Consider the following 27,910-nt stretch of genomic DNA (forward strand, 5'->3'; position numbering starts at 1 on the left):
AGCAGAAGGGCCGGAGAGGACAGCCAGGACATGGCAGGGCTGGAGCACACGCCTGCTTGGAGAAGCTGCAGGAGCTGGGTTTGTTCAGCCTTGAGAAGAGGAAAGGGAGGTCTTTCTGGGGAGTGCAACCGCCCCGTGGGGCGGCGAGGGAAGGACGGAGCCGGCCTCCCCTTGGAGGTGCACAGCAGCAGCGTGGGAGGGCAACACGAGCTCGCTGCGATGTGGGCAACCAACTTGGTATAAGGAGCCATTTTGCTTGTTTGGTTGGTTGGCTTTAAAACCATGATGGTACCAAAACATTGGAACAGGCTGCCAGAAAGTGCTGTGCAACATACACCCCTGGTTGGAGGTATTCAGAACCCAAACTGGACAAGGTCCTGAGCAACCTTATGTAATCTGAACCTGTCTGGTGCCACAGCTGGTCTGCACGACTTCCAAGGGTTCTTCTGATCTACATTACTTTCTGGTTACCGGGGCTTAAACAATTGTCTACCCAAGTCGTGGTTTTGCCTGATACTCAGTGAATCCTTTGTGTGTCTGACAACTATTCATCAACATAACCCCAGAAGTTCAAATGGACTGTTCCCAGAATGTCATCAGCTTTGGTGTTTGTCTTGTGTCAGAAGCAAATGTGGTAGGTGCTTCTGATATGCCCTGACTAGCAAAGGATTACTGATTGCCTGAATGCTGAAGGCTTGTGGAGATCAAGGAAGGCTGAGCTGTGTATAGATTTTTTTGTAGCCAGTAGTGTAGAGGAATTATAGAGGAATGAAGGCAGGTTAATTAAAACTGATAATTAGAGCTGTGGGCTGGCTTCAGGGGCGGTGGGTTGGTTGATGTGGATAAGGTGCAGCTGTGGCTGGTTCCTGCTGAGTAGTTAAATAGCTGTAAGGACTGAAGGAAGAGGAGCATTGGATGAAGAGAGACCTGGAAGAAGCAGAGGGAGGAGAGAGAGTGTCCTGGAGGTAGGAGAGTCAAGGAGAAGGATGTAGCAGAGGCAAGAAGCAGAGGGACTGGCCTGAAGAGGATGAAGAAACAGCATGGACAGTAGATGAACCTTTGAAACCTTGTGGGGTACTGGTGGCTGTGCCAGGGCAAGGTGTGGGAACTACTTATTGAAGTTAATCTGGTATGTGATGGTAGAAGACTTGTTGCAGCCAGTTAGTTTTGATAGTGCTGTGACAAGTAGTACTCCTATCAGGGCTCCACTTGAAGAGCCTCAAATTCTTTCATAATTTAGTATCTTATGATATTAAGTTTATGGTAGAATGGGTTATACTCTGTCGCGGGGAAGACTTTATACACACAGTCATGCTATCTGTATGTGGCTGGCAGAGATATATTTTTTACTTTTCCTGGTGTCCACACTTCACCTAGGGATGCTAATGAAAACCTGAAGAAACCCTATAGAAAACTGTCTATGCCGAAAATGCACTTCCCAAATCCTATGTTTTCTGATGGCAGAAGTCACAGAAATTATTATTCTAACTTTTTTTTTGAGGGAGAGGAATCAAGCGCTAGCCTGTTTGCAATAGGAGGATATTGGAGGCCTATGTTGTGTTAAGAGCATGGGAAATTGCTTTGTTCCTTGCAGAAGTGGGAAATCTCACATCTCTTTCTCCTTATGTGTCTGATCTCTGATGTGGCAGTGAGTGCAACTCAAGAAAGCCTCTATGTCCAGTTTAAGCTCAGGTTTTCCATCACTGACCTGATTCCCTCCCTCCCCCCGACCCCCCCACCCCATCATTTCCTGTATTTTGTCTGTTCTTTATGGTCTACGCACTTGTATATCACCTCCTAACAGTTGTATTGAGAGTTCTATTTGATTTTACTAGAGTGGCAAGACTTCTCATGGAAGACCTTGAAAAGAAAGAGCACTCAGTTGATCTTCTTCTGGGAGAAAAAAAAAATACTAATTTATTTTTAGTGTTATACAACTAGACAATCTGAAGTCCGACATTATCATGAGAACTTACTGCTACTTTGTTTTGGTTTTGTTGTTTGTTTTTTTTATTTATTTTTTTTATTTCTACCAGACAGGCCTAAGGATTTACTTGTAAGTAGGAGCTTATGTATATAAAATCACTAGTGATGAAATAGTCCCTGCAGTCATTGTTAATTTTTTTCAATGTTTGGCTACACTCACTCCTTATTTTGACCTGTTTCTAATCTGAACTTAAACCAATTTCAAGTTTGTTGTGTTGTCACATTGACAGGCAGAGAAACTTTTTTTTCTTTTTGTGTAGGTAAATACAAACCCATAAGTGAAGCTAAATTAATTGGCTCCATGGAACCTTGTATTGTAGAGGATGTTTTCTTGTCTGCTAATCATCTCAATAGCTTTTCTGAGAATTTTCTTGAGTTTGTCAATAGAGTTCTTAATTTGTGACCCTGGTGTTCTTTTAGTGATTAGGAGATTGCCAAGCATGGCATTGATTGTAAAATCCCTAGTCTTGCTCCATGTCTTCCTGCTGATGTATCTAAGAAATGCACAGGACTCCTAGGCTACAGTAGTGTTGTATGCTATTGCTTCCTCCCATACAATTTCCTAAATCCTTTTAAAATTTCTCTGGGAAACAGAGAGTTGCTGTGCTGTAAGTATGTCTTATGTTCTTTGGCTCTAGCTTTTTAATTGTACAAATACCTTTAATAATTTGTACTGTTTTCTTTCTCACAGTTCACCATGGTGTGGACCCATATCCCTGTCCTCTCCTTTTTTCTGATTTCCCCATCCTGTGTCACTTGTAGATTCAGTTCCTTATGTTCAGGTTAAATCATAAAAGCCCCAGAACCATTCCTCTTCTTTATACCTTGCGTCTTTGTCTGTTACTGTTCATGCAGATGACTTCATTAACTTACCCACAGTGAGTTTTGGTCACTTCTGTCAGTAGCCTTAGCCTCATTAGTACCCACCAGTACAGATACATTGCTTGCTTTATGTGCATCCCATTGTGTGTGTTTGGTATATTGCAACTCATCTGCCACCATGCAGCTCAGTCAGCAAACTCAGAAAAAGCCTTTTCTGAAGTGTCTTGCAGACTTTTCAGGTTGTGATTAACTAAAAATTTTACAGCTTTTAGTGCATTTATGTTTCTTTTGTCCTCTTCTTGATCATTTAAATAAAAATGCCAAGTCAAAGTTGTTGAAAGATGTAAGGTTTCATGTATCACTTGGCCAAGACGAAAACTGGATCTTTGTCCTGTTGCTTTTTTTCAGTTTTCTTGGACAACACATGGCCAGTATTTGCTTTTTATTTGTGTGTCCCAGTGAATTCCTCGATGTTCTTGTGAAGGACTGTATCCCTAAGGACCACTTGAAAGTCTAAAATACCTGTTCTCCTTTATTTTTTCCATTATTTATGATGTCTTTAAGGAGTGGATGTGACATAATTTTCTTGCAGAAGTCTTTTGATATTTAGAATACATTTGGAATTCACATGATACTTTTAAGTGCTATTCCAGCCACAGCAGTAATTAGCTTGGAATGGACACATTAGATCAGTTTTGACATAATGTGTATCTTTCTCTACAGCCCCAGAGACCAAAGCAGAGTTGTTTCTTTGGCATACCTGAGAGAGTTTAGTCTAGATTTAAATGTCCATGACTCTGTGTTTCATGACGTTCTGCTTAAAACGTTGTTGGGAAATCAGAGTCCATCTCTCCAAATCTTCATGATCTTACTGGTATTTTCCAACCTAAACGATTCTATGATTCTAAACCTTGCTTGTGTTTTGTAGTTGTACATAGCAGGCTCATCTGTCCTGGTTCCGTGTTTCTTCTCTGCTTTAAGTCAAAATATGACTTAACTCTTTGGTTTTCTTCCCATAACTCTATGACTATAAACAGGTAACTATTTTCTCACATGAAACTCTTGTTTTCTTTGCTAATATTTATTTGCTGATGAGAAAGCCAAAATAAAGATAACAATCTAAATAAATTTACAAAGGCACCATTCCCCAATACAGTTGCATTATTAGGATGATGATGGTTATGATGGAGTTGGGGCTAAGTGAGGAATAGGACTAGGAGTTAATGGGATGTCAAAGTAAGAAGAGAGGGGGAAAGTTTTTTGATTAGAACAATTAGATTTTTTTGAGGGTGAGGAAGTGAAGACTGAAGTTTCTGCCTCCTGTGCTAAGGATTGCTGAACTAGATTGCTGTCTGCTGCAGGTGCAGGGAGGGAGGGGAGAATGCACTTCTGTTGTTTAAACACTATTTTTCTTGGGTCTTCTCTCTGCCTGACAGCTGCCAAGTCCCGTTAGGGTTCACTCAGAGCCTGCCCTTTTCTTGGTGACAGGCAGACAGCAAAATATAAATTCAGAGTTGGGGAATCTTTCTTCCCTGGAAGGTTTTCCTGCTCTCTAGATGAGGAAGGACCTTTTTGTTCCCTGTTTGGGCTTCTCTTGAGCATTCTGTTAACTTTTACATTATTTGAGGAGATCCTTGTGCCTCTACCTGAGTGAAGACATCTGAGCACTTTGATGCTTCCTACAGCCATGGGCAGCTTTGTAAAAATTAAATCTTGTTCAACAAGCTTGCCTTTTTCTGAAGAGATCATGGGATTCTTTGATAATGTAAATCGTGTTGGTACTGTTGGATTTCTTCAAAACCATTTTATCTGTTATCAATGACATCTCAATTAAAACTTTTATAGTATAAGTAAGCATATTGATTACCTTAAATTAAAAAGTCCCTCACTGTCCGTCTGGAGACGTATCGGTGACTGGGTCATTTCTAGTGGGACCAGAAAGATCAGTTCTTGGCCCAGCGCAGTGTAGCTTTTCTTTTTTCAATTTCATGCATAATATGTGAAAATTAATGGTAAAATTTATGGAACAGTAAATAAATGCAGGGAGGACAGTTATCACTACAAAGTGTTATCTGAATCACCCAATAAAGTGGTCATAACACAGCAAAATTAGTTTTTCTGCAAGTAAGTGCAATACATCTCTAACTCAGGAATCTGGTGGTACCAGAGTCTGTCTTGGACAGCAGTGATACAGACATGCTTGAAGCAGATGAAGTTGGCAGAGCACAAGCAACAGTTCATTCTTAGTTCTGTCTGTCTCATACTTTCTTACATAATATTTGTTAAGACCAGGAGGAGCTGGTACATGTCCTGTATAGTGTAGGCCAGACAACTTCAACCTATTACTTTTGTGTTGAATTCAGCACAGGCATAGGGATTATGGTACTCCTGTTTCCATCTCCTACTAGCAGTGTACCTCAAGGCTTCTGTTTCACCGGAACAACCACCAGTCACCTCTTTACTTAGTGTAATATTACTTCTGCTTCATAGATGGTGACTGTCCTTCTCAAATCATCTAGTAGATAACTGAATTACTGTACACTCGGAGCATTTGTTTCCTGTATCTACTTGTTCTGAAGATTGATGCTGCTATTTCGCAGCATTGTTTAATGATAAGATAAATGTTGCTTTCAACTGTAAATACAGAAGCAGAAATGTAATGGGCACATATCAAACCTAGCATTAACTCCCTGTGACAATGCAAATAACTTTTCAAGTTTTACTAGTTTGACTTTATACCACCGGACCTTACAAGTGGCTTAAAGTTAGCATGCCTTCTACACCAGGTACTCTAGCCATTTTTACAGAAACCTGCAGCTGATCATTATCAGTGTTTTGAGCAGAATCTGCTACTCTCAGGTGTGAAATAGTAGCCTCAAACATGAAGGAAGGCCACTTCTTCCAGAACTGTTCTTCTCCAGCCATGCTGTTGACCAAGCAAAAGATTTCTGTCTCGCAGCCTTTCCTCTCCCATAACCTTAGATACTTAATCTGTCACAATACTACTGTTAATCTATTTTGAATCAAGGATTTCAAGAGGCGGATTATCCCCGACTTGTTTGTCATTACCAAACAGACAAACATATTAGCCATTCCTGTTGGCTAGGGCCAAGTCTGAAGTAAGGAAAAGGACAAGGATGAACTATAGACCGTAATGTCTTGTTTTCAGAGGTGTCAAGGTTAGTTAGCTGGTGTTCTCGAAGGGTGAGTGTCATTACTAGGTTACATCTGGTTGTATAAAGGAAGTTTGCTTGAGTAGCTCAGCTTTATGGAGAGTCCCTATTGATGTATGGCTACTCTGTTCTAATTTACTTTTGGTCAGTGTCCTCCACAATATTTGATTTGGAGATATCCTTAAATATGATTAGAGGATATTAGACAGACTGCCCCTTCTATTGGTTCCTCCTGAAGAATTGTAAGCCTTGTTTACATATGTACTCATAATTTCAATATATTCTTGTACATTTTACTTGCAACATGTGTAGTACATATAACATGTATTCACAGTTGCATAGAATAAAATAACGATTAACTGTAATTTAGTCTCTGTAATGTCTAGGCTGAAAGTGATCTCTTAGTCCTTAAGCACACAAAGGATTCACTGAATATCTGGCAAAACAATGACTTGGTAGACAACTGTTTAGGCCCCGGTAACCAGAAAGTAAGCTTGGGTTCTGAATACCTCCAACCAGGGGTGGATGTTGCACAGCATCTTTTGGCAGCCTGTTCCAGTGTTTTGATACCATCATGGTTTTAAAGCCAACCAACCAAACAAGCAAAATGGCTCCTTATACCAAGTTGGTTGCCCACATCGCAGCGAGCTCGTGTTGCCCTCCCACGCTGCTGCTGTGCACCTCCAAGGGGAGGCCGGCTCCGTCCTTCCCTCGCCGCCCCACGGGGCGGTTGCACTCCCCAGAAAGACCTCCCTTTCCTCTTCTCAAGGCTGAACAAACCCAGCTCCTGCAGCTTCTCCAAGCAGGCGTGTGCTCCAGCCCTGCCATGTCCTGGCTGTCCTCTCCGGCCCTTCTGCTGAGCGTCACCTCTGGGTGGCCGGTGCCCACAAGTCCAGGTGCACGTTCACCAGTGCAGCGTGGCCAGGAACAGCCTCCTTCGTGGACTCGACAGCAGTGCTTGTGCTAGCAGCCCCTTCTGCAGCTGGCTCACCTTGCAGCCCGCCCTCCCTTTGCTGTCCATGAGGGCCCCCGGGTCCTCTCCTGCCAAACTGCCTCCGCCACCTGACACCCGCTGGTCCTGCCACACAGCGCCGCTCTGCCCAGCAGCAGCGCTTGGTATTTGCCTTTGCTGAGCTTCATAGGGCTGAGCTGCCGCAGCCTGCCAGGCCCCTGCACAGCCATGCTCCCCTGCCTCGGGCACTGGCAGAGGCGCCCAGGTGGCCCGCAGACGGGCTTGCTGGCAGAAACGGGGTGAGGACAGCGCCCAGTACCTCAGCCTCCTCCCTGGCTTTTGACACGAGCGGCAGAACCAGACCCTGGCCTGGCTTTTCCTCTGCGTGCCTTCTGCTGCTGGGCTGCTTGCAGGCGGCTTTCCCATTGCCCGGCACATGCATCCCTAGGTTCAATCCCAGCTGAGCTCAGACCTCCCTAATTTCTCGCCTGTGTGCTCGGGCACCGCTACGCTGCTCCCGCTAGCTGACCACTCTGCTCACGCCTCCCTGTGCTCCCTCCTTGCCTTGAGGCCAGTCAGGAATTCACTGCTTGACCCTGCCGGCCTCCTGCCAGGCCCACCCAGCTTTCCGTGCATTGATCCGGTCGTTCCCCTTTGCTTTGGAGAGGTTGTCCTTGGAGTTCAGCCAACCTCCCTGAGCCCCTTTGTCCCCCGGGGATCCCCGCTGTCCTGTAGGATCCTTCCAGGCAGATCCCTGAACAAGCCCAAACCTCCCCTCTGGAAGCCCAGGCCTTGCTTGCTTCTCTCGGGACTGCAAACTCTGCCTCCTCATGGGTGCTGCAGCCAGGGCTGCCCTGAACCTTCACATCCCCAACCAGTTCTTCCTTCTTTGTGAGTAACAGGACAGCAGAGCACCTCCCCTTGCTGGCTTGTCCATCACCCATGTCAAGAACCTGTCATCAGTCCAACGCAGGAATCTCCTGCAGTGGCTGTGGCCAGTGCTCCTGCCCTCACAGTGGATGACTAAAATTGCATGATTTATTAATAAACTCTTCTTGCTAATTTATACAATTTTGAAACATTTGAATTTTCACAAGGGGGAAGAAAACCAAACCAGCCTCTAGAAACACACCATCCTCTTTATGTTAACGATAATCTATTCCAATTATCCTTATAGTTCTAAGATAAGTTTGTACATACATGCTTCAAGGCATCAGATGATGAGATGCTACTTCTAGGAGTTTTTTGTAGTTTCTAGAAATAGATAAAGGCCAGGAAGTAGAATTCATGTCCTGAAATACCTGTTACACAATTATAGTTAGTACTTTTGTAGAAGAAGAGAGGGCAGTTGTGTGGAGCTGTGAACCCTTCAGTTAGGGCAAGCCATACAAGAAGGAATTATTAGACAGGCTGCACAGATCCTTATCACACAAACACCACATTAACTGGGGTTCAGTTATTTGTGGCAAAAACTGAAAAAAATAATTATGTGCTACTGGCTGGAGTGTCAGAGAACCTTGGAGTGTAAGAGTACCTTTATCTTTCTGAGCTTAGGTGTACCAGAAAGAAAAAGAAAATTATTCCTCGTGATATCATACTGCTGGGTCCCCCTTTCAGTTTTTCTTGAGGGGAAATTGGGAAAGTGTATGAAACTGAAACATTGTCTTGGCTTCAGAAGGTTATTGCAGTAGTAAGGTGAGAAAGCAAAAGATTGTAAGAGCAGCCAAACTGGCCTGAGTGGAACTTTGATGTAGCCTGGTATGCCATCTTCACAGTGACCGTAACACATACCTAGAGAAGAGTACAGACACAGGCAAGTATGATTCTTCTTCCCAGTACTCTCCCAACCTGCAGCTGTTTGCAGTTCAAGGAATTTTGTTCAGTGCAGTAGTATCTTTGTTAGCTGATTTTAGAGTTTATGCCTTCTTAACATCTTATGACGCTTAACATCCAGTTTCATTATAGGAATGGAATAGGAAATACCCTTTCACTTTCATGTGGTGAAAGATGTAAAAGCATGGAATATAAATATTTATTGAAGATTATTGCTGCTTCTACGAACTACAGAAATTTCATTAGATCCTGGGTCCAGTACACAGTGGACCAGTTGGAAAGGTTGTATTCCAGCTGTAGTGTGTGCTTCATCTTGAGGGCTGTGTAGGCCAGCTCCCTGCTTCATGGTGTGCCGAGGAGTTCATGAACTGACCATGGTGGAACATGGAGTTAAAAGACTGAAACTATGTTCTGGGTGCAGAATTTTAATTGACTGCATGATTAATTTCCTCTGTGGAAGGAACTGAAGATTCTTTTCTCCTGTGTGGGACAGGACAAAAGCTTTTGGGGTATTTTGTTGAGTCTGAAGATTTGTATTCACTGTGGGGAAGAAGCATTACCTAGCTGCCTCGATTCTGCAAGCTGTCTGGCAACTCCTTGATGTTTCCAGGGCAATGCTTGCTCTTCGTGCTTTGCTCCTGAAAACTTTCATGTTCTTTTATTATTCTGCTGATACTAAGACTTTGTGAAAGAATGCAAGCAGTTAAAAACATAGTGGTTCAGTTAAAGCTGAACAGTTTTGGCTCCACGGTTTTCGCTTCTCCAAAGCATCAGTCCTGCTGTAAATAGAGCAAGTCTTCTAGCGTCTTGAAACAAACAAATAAGGTTGAAAGAGACATTTATTTGGTAGTCTCGATCAGTCTAAATACAGAAGAGAGAAAGTGTTCTGCTTCAGGTTTGAAAAGAAAAATATAAGAAAGGGATGATAAAAAAACTCTGAAATATGTGAGTAGTATGGAGGAGGTGCATGTGGAATGCCTGCCCACTGCTGCTCCAGCTATGCCAGAAGGTGGCATCAAATGAAGCTCACAGAGGGCAGGTTCAGAATGAGCAGAAGGAGGTACTTCTTCACACACCGCCTGCTGAGATTCTGCAACACTGTTGTAGGTACTAAAAGGCAACAACTTTCAAGTGCTGTCAGAGACACAATACTAGGATAGATGACTGTTGGGATGACCTCATACAATAGCTCTTCTGTCCTTGCACAGCATAATGAAGAGGTGTGTACGCCTGGTGTCTCTCATGTAGGTGTTTGTGTCTTATGCCAAATTAAAATGGTAGACTTCTGATTCTAAAGCAAAATGGGAATACCAGCTGGCTTTTAATTCCTATAGAAAAGAAGTATTCTAACAGTTAAATATTTTAGTTATATAGGTGAAACCTAGAGTGAACATCATAGAAATAGACCAGGCAGTCACGTAGATTTATTTTAATTACTTAGAACTGTAAGTAATTTATTGTGTGATTTGCCTGCATGAGTTACTGCCAATTAAGAACTGACTTTTTTGTGTAAGGGTATACTTGCCCGTTTCTAAGCTCAGATTGTTAGGTCTTCCTCCTAACCTGCTTTGTAGCACCTCACGGCTAACGTCTCTGGAAGAGGGAAAATAAAGAGGGGGTTTGTTAATAGAACTAAGGTAGTTTAGCTAATGTATGAAAATACCAATAAAAGTTGGCAAGACTGTAAGTTGGCGCCTCGTAGCTGGTCACGTCAAAACTTTGTGATGTGAAGGTGAGTTCCACCTCAGCCAGAAAGATGTGTGGACAAAGGCTGGCTTCCTAAATGGCAGTTTTTACTTCAGATGGGTAACACTTGTTTCTCAAAAGTCAAGATGAACCCCCACCCCACCCCCACCCCCTTTATTTTTAGTCTAGAGACATGCAGCATGTTTGTAGGGCAAATTTGATGCACTTGGATTGCCAAGGGCAGTGGCTCCCAGGCTGCTTGTAGTTAAGCCTGACTTGGAAGCAAGCAGCCCTGGTGTGGGTCCAGCTGGGAACTTCCAGGGTTTGTTAGCATTAGTCCTGTGCTCTGGCTTTCCAGTCACAGGCTTGTGCCCTGCCACTGAGACCTGCCCCACCAGCTGGAAGCTGCTGTCTTGGGGATAGCCCCTCAGCGCATGTCTGCCCGAGGGCTGGGGAGGGGATAGCCCCTCAGGGCATGTCTGCCCGAGGGCTGAGCAGGCGGCAGTGTTACTGCTCTGGAACACGGGAGGTGCTTGTTTCCAGTGCTTGGATATTCCTTGCTTCCTTCTCAGATCCGGGAGCTGGTTCCTGAGTCGCAGGCCTACATGGATCTGTTGGCCTTTGAACGCAAACTAGACCAGACCATAATGCGGAAGCGTGTGGATATTCAGGAAGCACTGAAGAGGCCAATGAAGGTATGTCATGAAAAAATTGTGGTTTGAGTTAGGGGGGAAAGAAATGATCCTTGTATGAAATGGTAGAGTGATCTTTGCAGCAAATGTCATGTTAAGAGAGCTATTTTGAAACAAGTCAGACAAAGATCCTAAGAATAAGCAGCTGGGGAGCAGCATGCATGGAAAAGTGGTGGAAAAGATTCTGTGGATTCTACCAGTTCTAGCTTCTGAAAGCCTTTAATAAGGGGAATAACAGCTTTTGGATAAGTAAACACTGGTTTTGGAATTTTGCATTGGAATGATTACAAAGAGGAAATGAAGAGACTAGGGGGCTATGCTGAAGAGATTAATTCAGTCAAAAGCCAAACTTGTGGAATAACACAACGTATAATGGGAGGAATTACTTACAGAAAAATCGTTAAAAGATCCTGCAGAAATGTACACATTTACATAGTCTGTAAAAAGATGATTCATATAAGAAAAGAATGGATGACATTTTCTGCAAATTGTATTAGATCAAGTCTAGCACTTTGCTGTTCATAATATCCTACTGAAATGATCTTTTTCTAAATTTTCTGAGTCTATTCAACTGAAGCATGAAAAAGTTTAGGTGGGAGGGAACTGTGGAAGTCATCTAGTTCAACCTCCTGCTCAAAACAGGGTTGTCAAGGCCTTGCCTTGTTGAATTTTGAAAGTCTCTAAGAATGGAGGTTTCAAAGCCACTTTAGGCAGTCTGTTCCAGTGTTTGGCCACTCTTGTTGTGAAGAATTATTTTTCGTGTCTTAAATTTCAGTTCTTGTGACTGTATTGAATGCTCATACTCATTCATGTAGTAAATCCTGTAGTATGAAGAGTTTGTAGCTATATGTCTACTGTGAAGTAAAGCTATCATTCTTGTCTGTACCACAGTAATGGGAATCAGCCCAACTAAGATTGAGGTTCCATTCTGTTTGTCACTGTACAGGTATCTGCATAAGATGTGGGAGGCTGTTACCTCTAATGTTTTTCCAGGCGATACATAGGAAAAGGAGGTGGGGGGGGCGTGGAAATGGAAGAAATGAAATTCCTCTAACATACATATTTTATAGATAGAAACTGAAGTGTGGATGGTTTAAATTACAAGTTTGTAGTCAAAAAGTGTTGTATATACTAGATTGGACTCTCAGAAGGAATAATTTGGCTTAACTTCTTAATATGGGTAGAATACCATTGTTTTAAACCAGCTAGGAACTTGGCCATGTTTGAAAGTAATTGAAGACTTAGACTTGCATTCATAAATCTGCAGGAAGCTGTTTATTCTGTGGCAAATTCTTTACCTGAGGAATTGGCCAGTACATGAGGTCGCAGCTCTGAGCTGTACAGTGGGGATATTCAAGGCCTGTAAAGGGGAAGGGTATAGGAGGCACAACACTAAAGAAACTGCAGACAGAAAATTCTGTTTCCATCTAGGGCTCAGCAAATACATTTTAACTGTCAGTTACTCAGCTAGCTAACATCTAAAGAATGATCAGACAGATGTTTTTCAAATTCATGTCTAGACTTAGCATGTAGCAGCTGTGAAATTCAAGACCTGTCAAAACACAGCTAAGCCTAGACAAATTTGTGTTGTTCTGATGTTAAGTATTTTAATTTTATTATAGCTGGAGCATTGGTAACAGCAATAAAAGTTATCTCTGCATTTCCATCTTTTATCAAAGCTCTTGTAATTTGTAAATATTTGCCTTAAAACAGTGGTTCCCAAACTGGGTTTGTAATCCTCAGAAAGCTTTAAATTTGTGTGAGGTCTGTGCTGATGTGTAGGTAATATGCAGGACTGCTCAGCATTATCAGTTGTAATTGCAGTTATCATATTGCTCACAGTGATTGAGTTGTAGCTAGAAAGAGTCTTTGGGAACCACAGACATATGGTCTGGTGTTGCTCAGGCTGGTTTTTTATGTCTGAAGACTAATTATTCTTGAGAAATTTTAGGGGGAAATGTTTCAAGTACTTTAGGTTGTGGGCAGTGCATAAAATATGCTGGGCCTGTTGATCCTGCTTGGATCTTCTGTGAACAGTTGCACTGTTGAAACAGACGACAGCTGTGGGATTGCTTGGAAAGCAAGGAGACCTTGGGGCTGCGAGGCTGGTTGAATGCGGGGAAATGGCCTTCACCACCTGCTGGCTCACTTTGCCACTGTCAGCAGCCCTGCTCAGCTGCCAGCTTTTCCAGTCTAGGTCCTGCCTTGTCTTTTTCCTGCCTGTTGGGCACTAGTGTGTTCTCTACTCCTCTTCTGTCAGTTCTATGTTCTTGGGCTACAACCATTGCAAGATTTTTAGAATTCCATGTCCACAGAGTGGCATTTGCTGCATGACTCATTGCAAGAGTCCTTGCACAGACATTATGGAAGACCCACCTGCTCATGTGCTCAGAATTCCAGAAAGGACTTTTTAGGAGGGATTCAGGCAGACAAGGGCAGTTTGAGTGCAGTGTGGCTAAAGGTACAGATATAGCAAGCTCTGTGGCCTGAAGGAAACAGAAGCCATATGGCTCAACTGCAGACGAGTAGAGTCATTAAAGAAGAATGCATTACTGAAAATCCGGACAGCTAGGGCCATGGTGGACTTCGGGAGTGGGATTTGTTCAGCTGAGTATAGCATCTATGTCATATTTATTTATAAGTAAGCTCATCACTCTAGGTTCCCTTTAGAGTTGAGGGATTTATTTAGTGTAGGCAATGGAGTTCAGGGTTCTTCTCATACAGAAGTGGACATTTAGAAGAATATAGATAAATCATGCCATAAAAGGTGCCTATTTCTCTCCACTGTCTAAGCCTGAGATAACTATAGTCAGTTGTGGACATAAACATGGTTTTAAGACTGAGATTATTTTCATCCCAAGGTTTGAATCAGGGGTCACCTGGCTGAAAGAAGGTCATCTAGTGACCCATCTGACAAGCAAGGCTTTGACTCCAAGCCCTGGCACCACAGACAGTAGTTTGGTTTCACCCAAATCAGACACTATGGTCCAGGGACTGTCACTTTTTCACAGTGAACTAGTGTGGGACATTGAGTTCGCTAGACCTGTGTGTAGTTGCAGTTCCTCAGACTAAATTATTTACTCCCAGGTTCTCCATTTTTAGGTTAAAAAAGAGTAGTAGCATCTGAATACAATCATGATGTCTTTCTGCTGGGTATTGTAAATTGAGATTCATTCCCTGCTTTCAGGTTTTAAGATGACTGAGGAATTGCTGTTGGGTTGTTGGCAGAAGGGAATGTAAATTTCTTCTGGAACACTAAGGTTTCTACCTGATCCTCTGCCCTCTCAGGCATGACTGGGGGTTTTTGCCCGGTATGCCTTGCGTCCGCAGCACCTCGTAACTGAGCTCTGCAGTACTGCTATTCTAAGAGACTCTCATCTTTTCCATGTATTTGTTCTGAACCTTGAATATTCACAGGGTATTCTTAGGGGCAGAAGAACGAACAATTTGTGTAGATTTTTGTGTCATACTATGAACCCTGCTGTCATTGAGCTCCTGGAGTCAAACCTGCACTCACTTCAACCAATAAATGCAGTAGGTATCATTTACCCCAACTTGAGCAAAGCATGCTGTTCATTCTTCGTGGGATGTTACAGAGAAAGAGGTGGAGATTACTCAAGAAAATTTAAGGTGACTGAGAGCAGTGGCAGCTCTGTCACTTTTTAGCTTTTGTAGATTCCCCTCTGCATTTTGAGGTCTGTGGCCCATGGGCAGCGTGCTTCCTTTTCTGTGATTATCATGCTGGTCTTGGTGCTGGCTGGGATTAGTTGGAGGGATTTCTGCTATACAATAGTTTCCAGCTGATTTGACATCATTAAAGGTGCGGTTTGTTATTTTCGTAATAACAATCTTATATTTAATATGATGTGACTGAGAGAAAATATCTTTGGACAGGTCAGTAGCTTGAATTCCCTGTAGCAACAGAGAAGTTCTAGTGTTCCTGCAGAAGACCCTAGTGACATCTCATCTGGTTGTTAAAGCTGGAATAGTGTCATCGGTGCTCAAAATGAACAGTTCAAACTAGAATGATCATGTGAAAAAAGAACTTCTAGAACAATCTAGGGAAAGGAAAGGACATTTGTGAATGTTGCTTGGCTGTTATGTGTGAACACAAAAATAATTCAGAGGGACTGGCAGTGGCTTCCTTTTAGCTAGAGAGGAAGAAAAATATTGATATTTAGGTTGAAGGACAATGCTGGCACAAGAATGAATGGGGAGAAGGTGACTGAATAAATGTTATGCTTGAAATTAGAATTGTCAGAGAAGCAAAATTCCTCCAAATCAAGGAGGAGAAAAAAAGATTTCATTTTGAAATTGTATCTTCATGGGTTCTGAAAAGCATTACATGATACGGACCTGTGATCTGGACTTACGTTGCTGCCAGCTCAGTGACCCTGGGGCCCATCGGTGTACTCCATCAAGCACTACAGTGGTTTTGAGAAGGTATTTTAAAGCTCTTCAGGGGAAATGTCTGCACAAGCCATTTAAAGTAGAAATATGTTGAAGGCAAAAGAGAACTTATGGCAATTTCAATTTAAACAAAACAATTTATTGAAGGAATTTTATCAGGAATTTTCTCATCTTTAATCATCAACCATAAAATTTACAAAATTAAGAAAAGCCAAATAGCTTACAGTTTCCCTAGTGTGAGGAGATCAGTCTGGCAACAGATACATGCTCCAGTTAGTATGCAGTTATATATTGGGAGAGTTGAGTCATGGCTTGTGGTTGCCTTACCATCCTTAGCCTTAACGTGTGTATTGATCTGCAGCTACCCAGTCTTTGAGGGTCATCTCAGAGTCAGTGGGCTTTAGGTGAGCCCACCTCCTTTTGGACAGTCCTGAACTTGGCCCTAGGAGTTGCCAGGTTGTCTTCTCTGGACTGATCTGGCAGTTCTTACACATTATTATTGAGAGGACTGAGTTGCTAATGGGACCACACCAACATGTGTTACAGCATTCCCAGCTGGCTTGCTGCCTGGATAGTTACTCACTGTCAGGGGCTGTGCCTGCAGCCTTACCGTACTACACACTGCTTTTAACTGGTTAGGACTGAATCAAGCCACTGGGCAGCAAGTTCCTTGGCCTCAACACAAACAGGCAAAGTACATGTGCATTCTTCAGCCATCACAAACTAGCTTAACTGTTTGATGAGAACGTGACTATATCTTGGCTAATCACCCTCCCTCTCCCACATGCAGTGGCAACAGGAGTTATGAGGCTGGTGTGGATCTGTGTCCTTACTAACAGTGACCAGTAACAGGATCACAGATTGATTGAGGTTGGAAGGGACCTTTGGAGGGCATCTTGCCCAATGGCCCTACTCAAGCAGGGCCACCTAGAGCTCGGTGTCCAGGACCATGTCCAGATGGTTTTTGAGTATCTCCAAGGTGGGAGATGCCACAGCCTCTCTGGGTAATTTGTTCTGGTGCTAAATACTTCATAGGAAGGTGCCAGAAACCCTTCCAACTGTAGGTGACTGTACACCTAAATTCCAGTAATTGGAGATCAGTTTATATTAAGACAGAAAGGTCTGACATCTCTTAAAATTCTCATCTATTGATACGACAATATTCCTGGGATCTGTACATAATACAGCCACTCCAACCGCTTCCCTGTTTTTTTGCTGGTTTTGTTTGTTTGTTTGGGTTTTTTTAAAGAGTTCTTGGTTTTGGTCCGACAGGTGGTGGTTCAAAAAGAGACCAGTTAATACTGATTAATGTCCATGTTTATTGCTGCTAGAGTAAGATATCAGAGATGTAATACATTTTTCATTATGTCAGGTCTTCTAAGTCAGTGCTGAATGTCCTTTAAAAAGAACTGCCCTGTTTGATGAGTGATTAGTCTGTGCTGCACAGGAAATTGAACAGGACAATAAAGTCTCTTTTGGCTTAAAAACCTGTAAGTTCTAAATCTGTGTTCTGTGACAGTGAGTTCCGTGGGTTAACATGTTGTTCATGATGCTTCGTGTAGCATACATGACATACTTCCATTGATCAGGTTTGAATTTATGGTCTTGTGGCATAATTTTGTGTATTCTGCTTCGTGGATGGTGAGATAAGGAAAATACAAATACCTAATCTCCTTCTTTAGATCAGCCCATATTTTAAGTACGTCTTTCAGGTTTTCAATGTTCTCTTTTCTTAGGTAAAAATATTGAGTCCTCCCTATCACTGTATAGAAAGAATTTTTCAGTGCTCCCAGCTATTCATGTAACCTGTCAATATACACCTCCCAATCCTCTTCCCGAGACAGTATAGTCTGCCAAATAAACTGATTTTATGGAGTATTGTGCATACTATTCTCCATTTTATTCCTCTATAAGATTTGTTTGTCTTTTTTTTGAGATGTCTTTTTTTAGAAGTTTTTATAGAACTGTATACAGGTGTATTTCATGAGTTGGTGCAATTTTGAACTCACTAAATATTGAGTAGTTTCTTTTAGTGTTCATGATACTTGTATATTCTACCAAGTCACTGATTTTCCTGCTTTGGGTTGGCCATTTCTAAGTTCTTGTCCATCTTTTTGTTGTCATGAGTTACCTAACTGATTTTGTTTCTTTTACAAATTTTGACAAAATCTACCACTACTCTGAGTGAGTGATACCTCTATATTCCAGTTCTGATATGGACACTCTCTGTTTAATTTGATGCTTTTATAATGGTCAGACTTGAACACTTGTTAATGGTCATTGTTCTTTGTCTCCTGGTTTCTAGGCTCCATGCTACTTTATCTTCCACTGTTCTTTTTGCTTCCTAAAAAGTTTTTCTGAGACCATGAAACAGTTACTGTGTATGCAAAGACAGAAGCAGATTTTAATCTTTCCTGTGCTTTTTATGCTGTGTTGAGGTACACAGAAATCCATCCTTAAGATGCACACAGAGAGCTCTTAACACAATATTAGTCATAGGATTAGCAGCCAGATTTCCTTGGTTCAGTCAGCAACAGACTGTCTGCTGATAACTTAGTTAATTTGTTTGAAATCCAGAGCACAACTTCCCTGGAGGGGTCCTGGAGGTATTGTGTCCTGCCTGAGAGTTCACTGAAGGAAACTAACTTCAGCAGTCGATGGAGGTGTGTCTTGGGGATATCACGCAGATCGTCATTATCTTTAGATGCTTAGTTTCCGAGTTGACTTCTTAGGGGTTTAATGCTAATGGAAACTGAAAAAAAAAATGCAGCACTATAAAGCAGAGGTAGTTTTCTGAAGAATTTGATGGATTTCCAGCTTTTCACCCATTTACTTCAACTTAAAGCTGTATTGATTTGTGTGAAGATGACATTGAAGAACTTAGGGAAAAAGCTGTAGTTCTGCTGCTCCAGCATTCCTGTCAGCCTCCTGTTTAAATCTGTTTCATTCCACATGAACTCTCCTGCCAATTGTGCTGCTGTTGTAGCTGAGACCTTTGCAGCAGTTCATCGCTGACATGACCAGTTTTCTGTCACATATGCTTCTTTTTTCCTTTTCTTTTTCTCAAGAAGAAATTGTAAGTGTAATTCAGTGCTTTTTGGGGAAGGCTTTTCTTTTTAATATGACTGCTATGTCGTGTTCATTGTGCTGAAGACAATCTTACACTTAAGAGAATAAGCAGATTAAGCATTTATTGATTTTTGGACAAGAGGTTATTTGATTCACAACGTTGATCAAGTCTCTGTGAAGTTCCGCCCTGCTGAGCTTTGTCTTTGTGGGTAGTAGAGTTCCAGTGTCTGAAGAGATGAAATGTGATGCCTTCTTCTTGCCCTGGAGCTGCAGTTTTTCCCTTTATTTTTTGCTCTAAGCTACTGAGGATCATACCAGTAGAAAACAAGGCCACAGGTTCTGGTGGCTTGCTTTTCTGTTCTCTGAGAAGCCACCATACAAACAGGAGAATAGATTTTAGATCAGTGCTACAATATGCATTGCTAAGAAATTTGCAGAATCTATTGAAGGGCAGTGGCTTCTTGCCCAAGTATATTGCACTGCTGTATTTAATCTGCAAAATAACCAAGTTGCACATAACTGGTGTTGTTACCATTTCCTGCCTGGATGAGATGGAGTTCAACTGGGAGATGGAAGAATACCTCACTCTCAGAGCCTTCTGGGTATAAACTTGGCATTATTGTGAAACCCAGGAGTACTGATAAGTGAACTGAGTGCAGTGATTTTGGGTGGGTGTCTTCAGCCAAGGAGACTTTATGGACTGTGTAGTGGCTATAAAACCCCAGCCAGCACCATTTTGGTGCTCTTCTTCCTTGAGCTCAATATTTTCTCTGTATCATCTCCAAGGTGATGTTTTCCAAGGCTGGACATCCTTACGATAACAATATAGCTGTGAGTGTGAAGTTGTTACTGGGTGGATCCCTTCAGGAGAGATTCAGATGATACTCTTGGATCTCTGCCAGGATCTTACTTCGTCAGGTGAGCTGGTAGTGACTCACAGCTGCCAGGAGAAAAGTCATTGTGGTCCAAAGAAAACGTGCATTTGTAGAGCTATGGTTCAGATGTGTTGCTGGAGATTACTACACATATTTTCTTTACATGCCACTGCTCAGAGTGTGTGTTGCCACTGTTGGTGCTAAGTGTACGTAGGGCAAGTTACAGTGCGCTTGTCTAGTTCCTGGAACTGGAAGGTGAGATAGTCCGCCTCCCAGAATGTCTTGAGCAGAGCTGTTCCCAAGGGTGCAGTGGTGCTGGTTAACACTAGGCATGTGTAAGGAAGAGGTGGTAGTGGGAGTTCTGGGAAGGACAGAAAGAAGGAAAAAATGGAGCAGCAACTCATAAGGGAGCAAATAGGAAGTTGGCATCTTGGCAGCAGCTTCAGAAAGGTAGTTGTGGAGGTTTCAGTGTTTCTGGATCAGTACGGCACTGTACAGAGGACTTGTTTGGCTGTTCAGGCAGTGTTCATGGCCAAATACCTTTTTCACTGTTTTTTAGACTGCCTACCAGAACATCTTTGGCAGATCCAGATGCAGTCTGCAGGCCAGGACTAGAGTTACTGCAATTGGGACGGCTGGCACCTGAAAGGAAGGCTTGTCACATCCTAAGGTGCTTTTGGCCTGGTAGAGCCCTCAGAGGGAGGGGGAGGTTGTGCCAGCTGGAGTGCAGGGCAGGGCAGTCAGCAAGGCAACAAGAACAAAAGACTGCCTTGTTGAGTTAAAAGCTGGAAGAAAAAGCAGAGATTTGGAGTCTCCTGAGAGAAGGCAATAGCACAAACACAGTTGGATCTTAAGGAATAAATAGAGAGGATTCTCTGTTTTTCCCCAGAAATGACCCTACAGAGTTTTCTGCAACCCCGGAAATCACAGAGTTGCTGGAATAAGAGCAAGGCTGAAGAAATGAACCATTTTCAAGGACATGTGAGCAGAGAAAATTTGGTTTACAAAACCTTTTTTTAATTTGTTTTTCATTTTATTTATTCCATTTTACCTGACAAATGTGAGTTTTCCTTCTTTATGTTCCCTTATTCTGCTTTGTGTTCTAATAAAAAGATTTTAATTAGATTTAAAGCCCATTTGGTGTTGGGGTCCTCTTGCAGCTGTGCAGTTGCCCTGTTTGACTGATTTCCTGATGAGTCAGAAGGAAGGATCATCCTGTGGTTGCATTTGGGAGATGATCACTGCCTTAATAGAGCTGCAGATTTGCAGTACCTTTTGGGCCAAAATTTGAAGACCACCCCCACGGTGCACATTACACATTTTGCTTGTTGGATAGAACGTCTTTGCTTAGCAGAGACTAAAGGCTCAGCATTCCACAGAATGTACAGGTTGTCAGTAGTGTCTGTAATGTGTTGGAGTCAAAGGCTAAATGGTTTTTGATCTAAAATCAAGATATGTAGAAAGTAGGACAAAAGATAACTTTAGAGATAGCCGTTACTTAGGATTTTTTATTCGTACTTATTCCAAGTTTCTTTCTGATGACAGTGTGGAAAAAGTGGGCTGATTTATAGAGGTTACAGTGAGGAAAGGATTAAATTTGAGAAAGAGAATTTGTTGTGTAGAAGAAAACACCATAAACAGAAGAGAGAGATGTGGGCGAAACGAACAAATGATATGCAGACTCTGACTTTGGCGCAGGGAAAGTGTAAGGAACCCAGCAGGAGACCAGTTCTGAAAATGTAAGCTGCATCTGGCTTGTGCATGTCTTGAAAGAAGAATTGTAAGGGGTTAGCAAAGGGAAACAGTGCAAAGTGTCACAGAGAGGTATTTTGTATTTCATAGTGGAGTTAGGTGTTGTGACTACTTGGCATTGGGTGGACTGTACAAGGCAGCTCGAGCCTGAAAGCTAGGAGAAAGGAAGACATCTAAAATATTCAGATTTGAATAAGGATGTTATTGCAGAGGACGACCTTAGTGATGAAATGTCAAACCAGAGGAAACGGACACAGTTCTATCTGGTTATGGGGAGATAGGAGGAGAGGTGTTTCCAGGGTATGAGGGAGAATGGAGAGAATGTCTTTGGAAATCGAAAGAAGAGGGAAATGGAATCAGTGATACAAACCTGAAATATCAGTAGAGTACCTAGGAGGAACTGTTAGGAAAAAAGCTGCTTATGTATATAGATACAGTTTTGCAAATAATCCAGGTGGGGATAAAATTTAGAAACTGTGCGTAAAATGTGCAAGTTAATTTGGTTGTGAATTAAGAAATGTGAAGTCCTTCACAAGGCCTCCACACTAAATAAGGATTCTAGGGCATTAAAAAAAAAAACATTTTATGTAATGAAAGAGCACTTTAGCAACAGAAATCCTGTAGGAAAGGATGGGAAAAGAGTATGGATTTCCAGGAATATTTTTCTACCTATCTGACTGTTCTCATGTGTGTCAATCTGTCATTTTCTGGACTCGTGGCACTTCTGAAAATCCTGTTCTGTCAGTGCATGCTATTGACACTCCATTTCCATCAAACCTTTCTGTCACTGTCTTCTCTGGATTTGGCAAAATGTAGTCATTTTCTTGCTCCTCTTCAGCCATACATCTCTACCTCCCACATTTCTCTATGCTATATTAGATTTTTAGTTTCCTGACCTGATGTATATGATTTTCTGCTCTCCTATAAGTGTGTCTGTGTGAGTGTGAAAGCTTTACAAGACTACTCCTTTCTTACATTGTATGAAGGTTGTTTTAACTGCATTAATTTGACAACTGTAGCCTTTTCATCATTATATTATAAGCAGATATTTGAGATTAGAGTCCCAAAGACATTTTTGGCAATATCTTTTCTGGAACCCATGTATCAGAGCTGATGGCCAGGTTTTCCACATGGTGCACAGAGAAGGGCACTGGGAATTAATACAGCTGTAAGCCAGTACAGTGATGGGGAAGTCTTAGATAGCCTGTGAAAATGGCAACAGATAGGCATGATTGTATCTCTCTCAGACTTGAGCACCTGGGTTAGGGGTGAAGCACGGTGCCTTCCTCTGCTTGGGTTTCACAGCAAGTTGGACCCGCAACATGTCTGGTTAGGGTGAAAGGCAGTTAAAGAGGAGGGTTATGCAGCAGGGCTGTGCGTGTGTGTCTGTTTGGGGGTGTGTTTGTAGGTAGAGTTATTTCCAGGCTCTGCATGACAGTAGAATGAAGTTGGGCAGAGATGTGCCCGGCACATCATTTGCAGCATTAGCTGTATTGGTGACTGCCATTTACAAATCTGAACTGATGCAACTATGAAAGGCATTCATGTAGCAAGAGGTTTGTAGCTGAGTTTTAGCAATCTAGCTAGTATCTAGAACAGAAGGGCATCATATCATACTTTTCTTACAATGATTTCTCAAATACCTAATGCAGAAGTAGAGGATGTATGGCCTCATGGGCTTGCCCATGCAGCCTGCTGTTTTTCTCTGCTTACAGTGGATCTTTGCATGTTTGTATAGCCAATTGTTTTTGAAAGGAACTTTCAGGCTCAGCTCTTCAGTGTGTTCTCTTATACATAACCGTATCTTAAATTCTAGTATAACCTGGTGCAACTGTACTAAACATGCAGATTCTTTACTAAATGTGTAACTCTCACCTTTCCTGTGGCTTCTCAGGTCTTGGACTTAAACTGGACATGTACTTTTCTTTTCTCTATTTGTATAACAGCAAAAGCGGAAACTGAGGCTTTACATCTCCAACACATTTAATCCTGCAAAATCTGACGCTGATGACTCTGATGGCAGCATTGCTTCATGGGAGCTGCGAGTGGAGGGGAAGCTCCTGGATGATGTATGACTCACCTGTGCTTCACTGGGGCTGGCAAGAATCTAGAGATCGTGCTGTGGGGTGGTAGACTTCACTGGGGACATCAACTCAGACAAGATATCTCTGAATGGTAGCATTGGCTTGTTGGTGCTGGGAAGGCACCGCGTCTAGCCGGAGTGAGGGATCAGGCAGTAATGGGAATGTTGGGGAGGGGTGGGGAGGGCAGAAAGAAATGGAGCAGATTTAAGCACAGGACCAGTAGTACGAGGCAGAGAGAACAGGGCTGAGACAGTTGCCTTAAAAGATATGGCAGGGTTCAGGTCATGAGAGGTGTGATAAGTCAGGCCTTACAGCGCACATCGTATCTTGTGAAGAGTAGGATAACAAGGGGAAGGAAGGACAAGAGGATGTATGGATGGTCAGAGCAAGAATGGAAGAAAAGTGTTAGCAGAAACCTCAGTGATGGATTTAGCTTTCCTCAGGGAAGACTGGACTTTCGCAATAAAGGTGTCACCAATTTGAATAGACCTCACAAGCTAAGTATTTGATAGGATAAACAGATGGAGAACGTGCATGTATGGAGAGGGCAAGGCTTTCAAGGCACATCTCGCTGTCTGGAGATAACTGTACATGAATCAGAATCGTAATCTTGCTGGAGTATGAAGGGGCGACAAAGGACAACACTGAAAATTGAAGTTCAACAAATTCAGTTTAGGAATCAGAGTATATATTTTAAAAAGATTCTTTACTGGAACAAAATAGCTTCTCAATTACTGGCAAATTTTAAATCAAAGGACGGTGACTTTCTAAAAGAAATTAAGAAGAAATTAATGGAAATCCTTTGGACTGCATTCTATGGAAAGTCAGATTATGTGATTATAGACACTTCCTAGTTTTTAACTTAGACAGTATGAGCTGTGTAGTAAAGAGCTGTTTACTGGAAATGGGAAAGCAAAATGTAAAAGGAAATACTATTGCTTAGAGTATGATTAATCTGTAAAATTTACCGTCATCTGATAAATCAGACCAAGAAATTAGCAGTCATCAAAAAACCAAAGCTGTTCAAATAAAAGGTATACAGTGGCCTTAGCATCCTAGAATGGTTTGGGTTGGAAGGGACCTTAAAGACCCCCCAGTCCCACCCCTGCCACGCGCAGGGCCCCCTTCCCCCAGCCCCGGTGGCTCCCAGCCCCGTCCAGCCTGGCCTTGGGCACTGCCAGGGCTGGGGCACCCACAGCTGCTCTGGGCAGCCCGTGCTGGCGCCTCGCCGCCCTCACAGGGAAGGATTTCTCCCTCAGCTCTGATCTCCATCTGCCCTCTCTCAGCGCAAAGCCGTTCCCCCTTGTCCTGGCGCTGCAGGCCCTTGGGAAAAGCCCCTCCCCAGCTTCCTCGCCGGCCCCTTTGGCTGCTGGAAGGTGCTCCAGGGTCTCCAGGAGCCTTCCCTTCTCCGGGCTGAACAGCCCCAGCGCTCCCAGCCCGGCTGCGCAGCAGAGGGGCTCCAGCCCTCTGGCCATCTCCGTGGCCTCCTCTGGTCCCGCTCCAACAGGTGTCATTCACATTAGAAGCCAGTCCTTTCCAATAACTTAAGAGAGTCATAGAAATCTTCACTTAAGTGTGCAGTTTTCCACCACTGATGAGATTTTTGCATCTTACCCTGCATTTGTCAGAGGGAAGACTCAATTAGATTGATCACATTTGTGGTCTGTGTAGGAATTAATGTTCAAGAGAAAGAGAAAACCTGAGGAGGAAGCATGGAACACAAGCTAATATATGCAGCCTTAAACATTTATATTTCTTCTGATTGTACAGCTCAGCAAACAGAAACGGAAGTTTTCGTCTTTTTTTAAGAGTTTGGTTATTGAACTGGACAAAGATCTTTATGGACCTGACAACCATCTTGTGGAGGTAAGAAGGTTGTGCACCCTTTGCATACAAACCTGGCAGTAGCACAGATAAATGGCTATGTGCCTGCTGTCTACCTTGTTTGTCACCTTGCATTCATTATCTCATTTAAGGTATTTTCAAAGTTTTCAAAATTCCATTATTTTTTACTAAGAGAATCTATGTAGTCTAAAAACATAAACGTGGTAGTGATACTGCACACCTTAGGACAGAATGTATGAAATAGTGAAATATGTTCCAATTTTTTCCTAACAAGTAAAGCACACTAATAGCAGAGGAGACTGTGCACTAAAGCTGAATCGTAAAGGCAGAGCAAGAAATTATTTGGGGGGGCATTTGTTGTGGGTTTTTTTGTGAAATGGCAAGATCTGTGGAAGGCTTGTACTTGTCTTACTCTCTTGCATGGCGCACTGTGCTTTTGTGCATGATGCACCTCTGTGGACATCAGCGAAAAAAAGACTGACCATCTTGCTTCTTCCTTTGGCAGTGGCACAGAACTCCCACAACCCAGGAAACAGATGGCTTCCAGGTAAAAAGACCTGGCGATGTCAGCGTGCGGTGCACATTACTCCTCATGCTGGACTACCAGGTCAGTGCACTGCTTTTGACATGGAAAATGCAGCCATTGGGAGGATGTGCAACAGAGCAAATTCATCCTGTCACATACATCAAAAAACAATATACTTGGACTCAGAATGTCACATAGTCCATTGAGGTTAGAATAATACCAAACTGACAGATTATTTAAAATTTGAAGGGGACGCATCAAGTTTCTGTTATAGTCTAACACAATTATTTTTCTTGGCACTATGATAATTAGTATTTTTATTGCCTGCCTGCAGAAAGAATATGCATTTCCACCTCAGGCTTCTTAGAGAATAGTCAGATAAGTCACACGCGGGTGATGTGTGCGGTCCTGTACAGAAATTCAAAGGAGTGGCTTTTGCTAGTGGTACCTGAACTAGCTGTGTAGCTGTAGCAGCCTTCTTTTCAGAGCAGACTACACAGCTTTCTTGGTTTGTTAAGTTTTGGTTACACTGTCACCCTAATCTGGCACGAGACAACATTGCCCTGCAAGGGTTAGACTTGCCGTTACTCTTAGGCCTTGTTAGGCATTCCTGCTTTACCTCTTTTGTCATTATTAGTTGTATTGTACTAGCACTATTTGTGGGCTGGACACAAACCAGTCAGGGAACTGATCCATTTGAAAGCTAACAAAACATACTTCCAAATCAGTTCCCTGATCCCGGTCACAGGAAACAAACAAAAAAACCAACCAGTAGGCAAAATTAGGATATTTTGCCTTTGGACAGAATATAAAAGAGGTTAGTGGGCACAGTTTCAAACTGTCTTATGCTGTTGTAAGGCTAAGCACCTGAAGAGCAGCACAAAGAAATGCCAGCCACTCCAGGCAGTAAGTCAGCTTTACTGGGGGCCCAACTTCAACGCCTCTATGCAAACACGTAGCATGGGGAATGAACAGGAGGAGTTAGAGACGTGTGCACACCTACAGGGCTGTGGTCTTACTGGCATCGCTGAGATGCGGTGGAATGGCTTCTATGACTAGAATCTTGGGATGGAAGGGTACAGGCTCTTTAGGAAGGACAAGCAGGGGAGACGAGGAGGGGGTGTTGCCTTCTATGTCAATGACCAGCTGTCTATGACCAGCTGAAGTGCATAGAGCTCTGCCTGAGGATGGATGAGGAGCCTACCGAGAGCTTATGGGTCAGGATTAAAGGGAGGGCAGGGACAGGTGACAGTATAGTGGGGGTCTACTACAGACTGCCCAACCAGGAAGACCGAGCAGATGAGGCCATCTGTAGACAGATAGGAGCAGCTCCATGTTCACAAGCCCTGATCCTCATGGGGGACTTCAACCACCCTGATATCTGTTGGAGGGACAACACAGCAGGGCACAGGCAATCCAGGAAGTTCCTGGAGTGCATTGGCAGTAGCTTCCTCCTCCAAGTGATAGAGGAGCCAATGAGGAGAGGTGCCATACTGGACCTTGTTTCCAGCAACAGGGAGAGTGCGAAGCTCAAGAGGAGTCTTGGCTGCAGTGACCATAAAATGGTGGAGGTCATGATCCTTGGGGCAGTGAGGAAGGCTCACAACAAGCTTGCTACCATGGACTTCAGGAGAGCAGACCTTGGCTTCTTCAGGGATCTGCTTGGTAGAGTATCATGGGATAAGACCCTGGAGGGAAGAGGGACCCAAGAAAGCTGGTTGATGTTCAAGGATCCGCCTCCTCCAAGCTCAGGAGCCATGTGCCCCAACAAACAGGAAGACCAACCAAAATTCCAGGAGGCTGCATGGATGAACAAGGAGCTCTCAGACAAACTCGAAACACAAAAAGAAAGCCTACAGGGGGTGGAAGCAAAGACAGTAGCCTGAAAGGAATACAGAGAAGTTCTCTGAGCAGCCAGGGACCAGGTTAGGAAAGCTGAAGGCCTGATAGAATTAAACCTGGCCACGGACATCAAGGGCAACAAGAAAAGCTTCCATAGGTAGGTGAGTGATATAAGGAAGACTGGGGAAAATGGGAGCCCTCTCCAAAAGGAAATGGGAAACCTGGTTACCTGGGACATGGAGAAGGCTGAGGTACTCAACAACTCAACTCAGTCTTCAACATCAAGTGCTCTGTTCACACCACCCCAGTCATGGAAGGCAAAGGCAGGGGCTGGGAGAGTGAATCACCGCCCGCTGTAGGAGA

General features: G+C 43.1%; 1 protein-coding gene across 8 annotated transcripts in view; it reads left to right on the forward strand.

The window, feature by feature from the left end:
- SMARCD3 (SWI/SNF related, matrix associated, actin dependent regulator of chromatin, subfamily d, member 3) overlaps window positions 1–27,910 on the forward strand; it is a 111,237-nt gene that overhangs the window by 60,974 nt on the left and 22,353 nt on the right. For 7 of the 8 annotated variants that reach the window (XM_056334048.1, XM_056334049.1, XM_056334050.1 and 4 more), the window contains 4 exons: window positions 11,025–11,147; window positions 23,197–23,319; window positions 25,105–25,200; window positions 25,685–25,786. In XM_056334048.1, the coding sequence (XP_056190023.1) occupies window positions 11,025–11,147; window positions 23,197–23,319; window positions 25,105–25,200; window positions 25,685–25,786 (444 nt within the window). The remainder of the gene's footprint in view (window positions 1–11,024; window positions 11,148–23,196; window positions 23,320–25,104; window positions 25,201–25,684; window positions 25,787–27,910) is intronic. The other variant, XM_056334052.1, reaches the window with a different exon arrangement.

Source organism: Falco biarmicus, chromosome 4 (assembly GCF_023638135.1).
Source record: "Falco biarmicus isolate bFalBia1 chromosome 4, bFalBia1.pri, whole genome shotgun sequence".
Taxonomy (NCBI): Eukaryota; Metazoa; Chordata; class Aves; order Falconiformes; family Falconidae; genus Falco; species Falco biarmicus.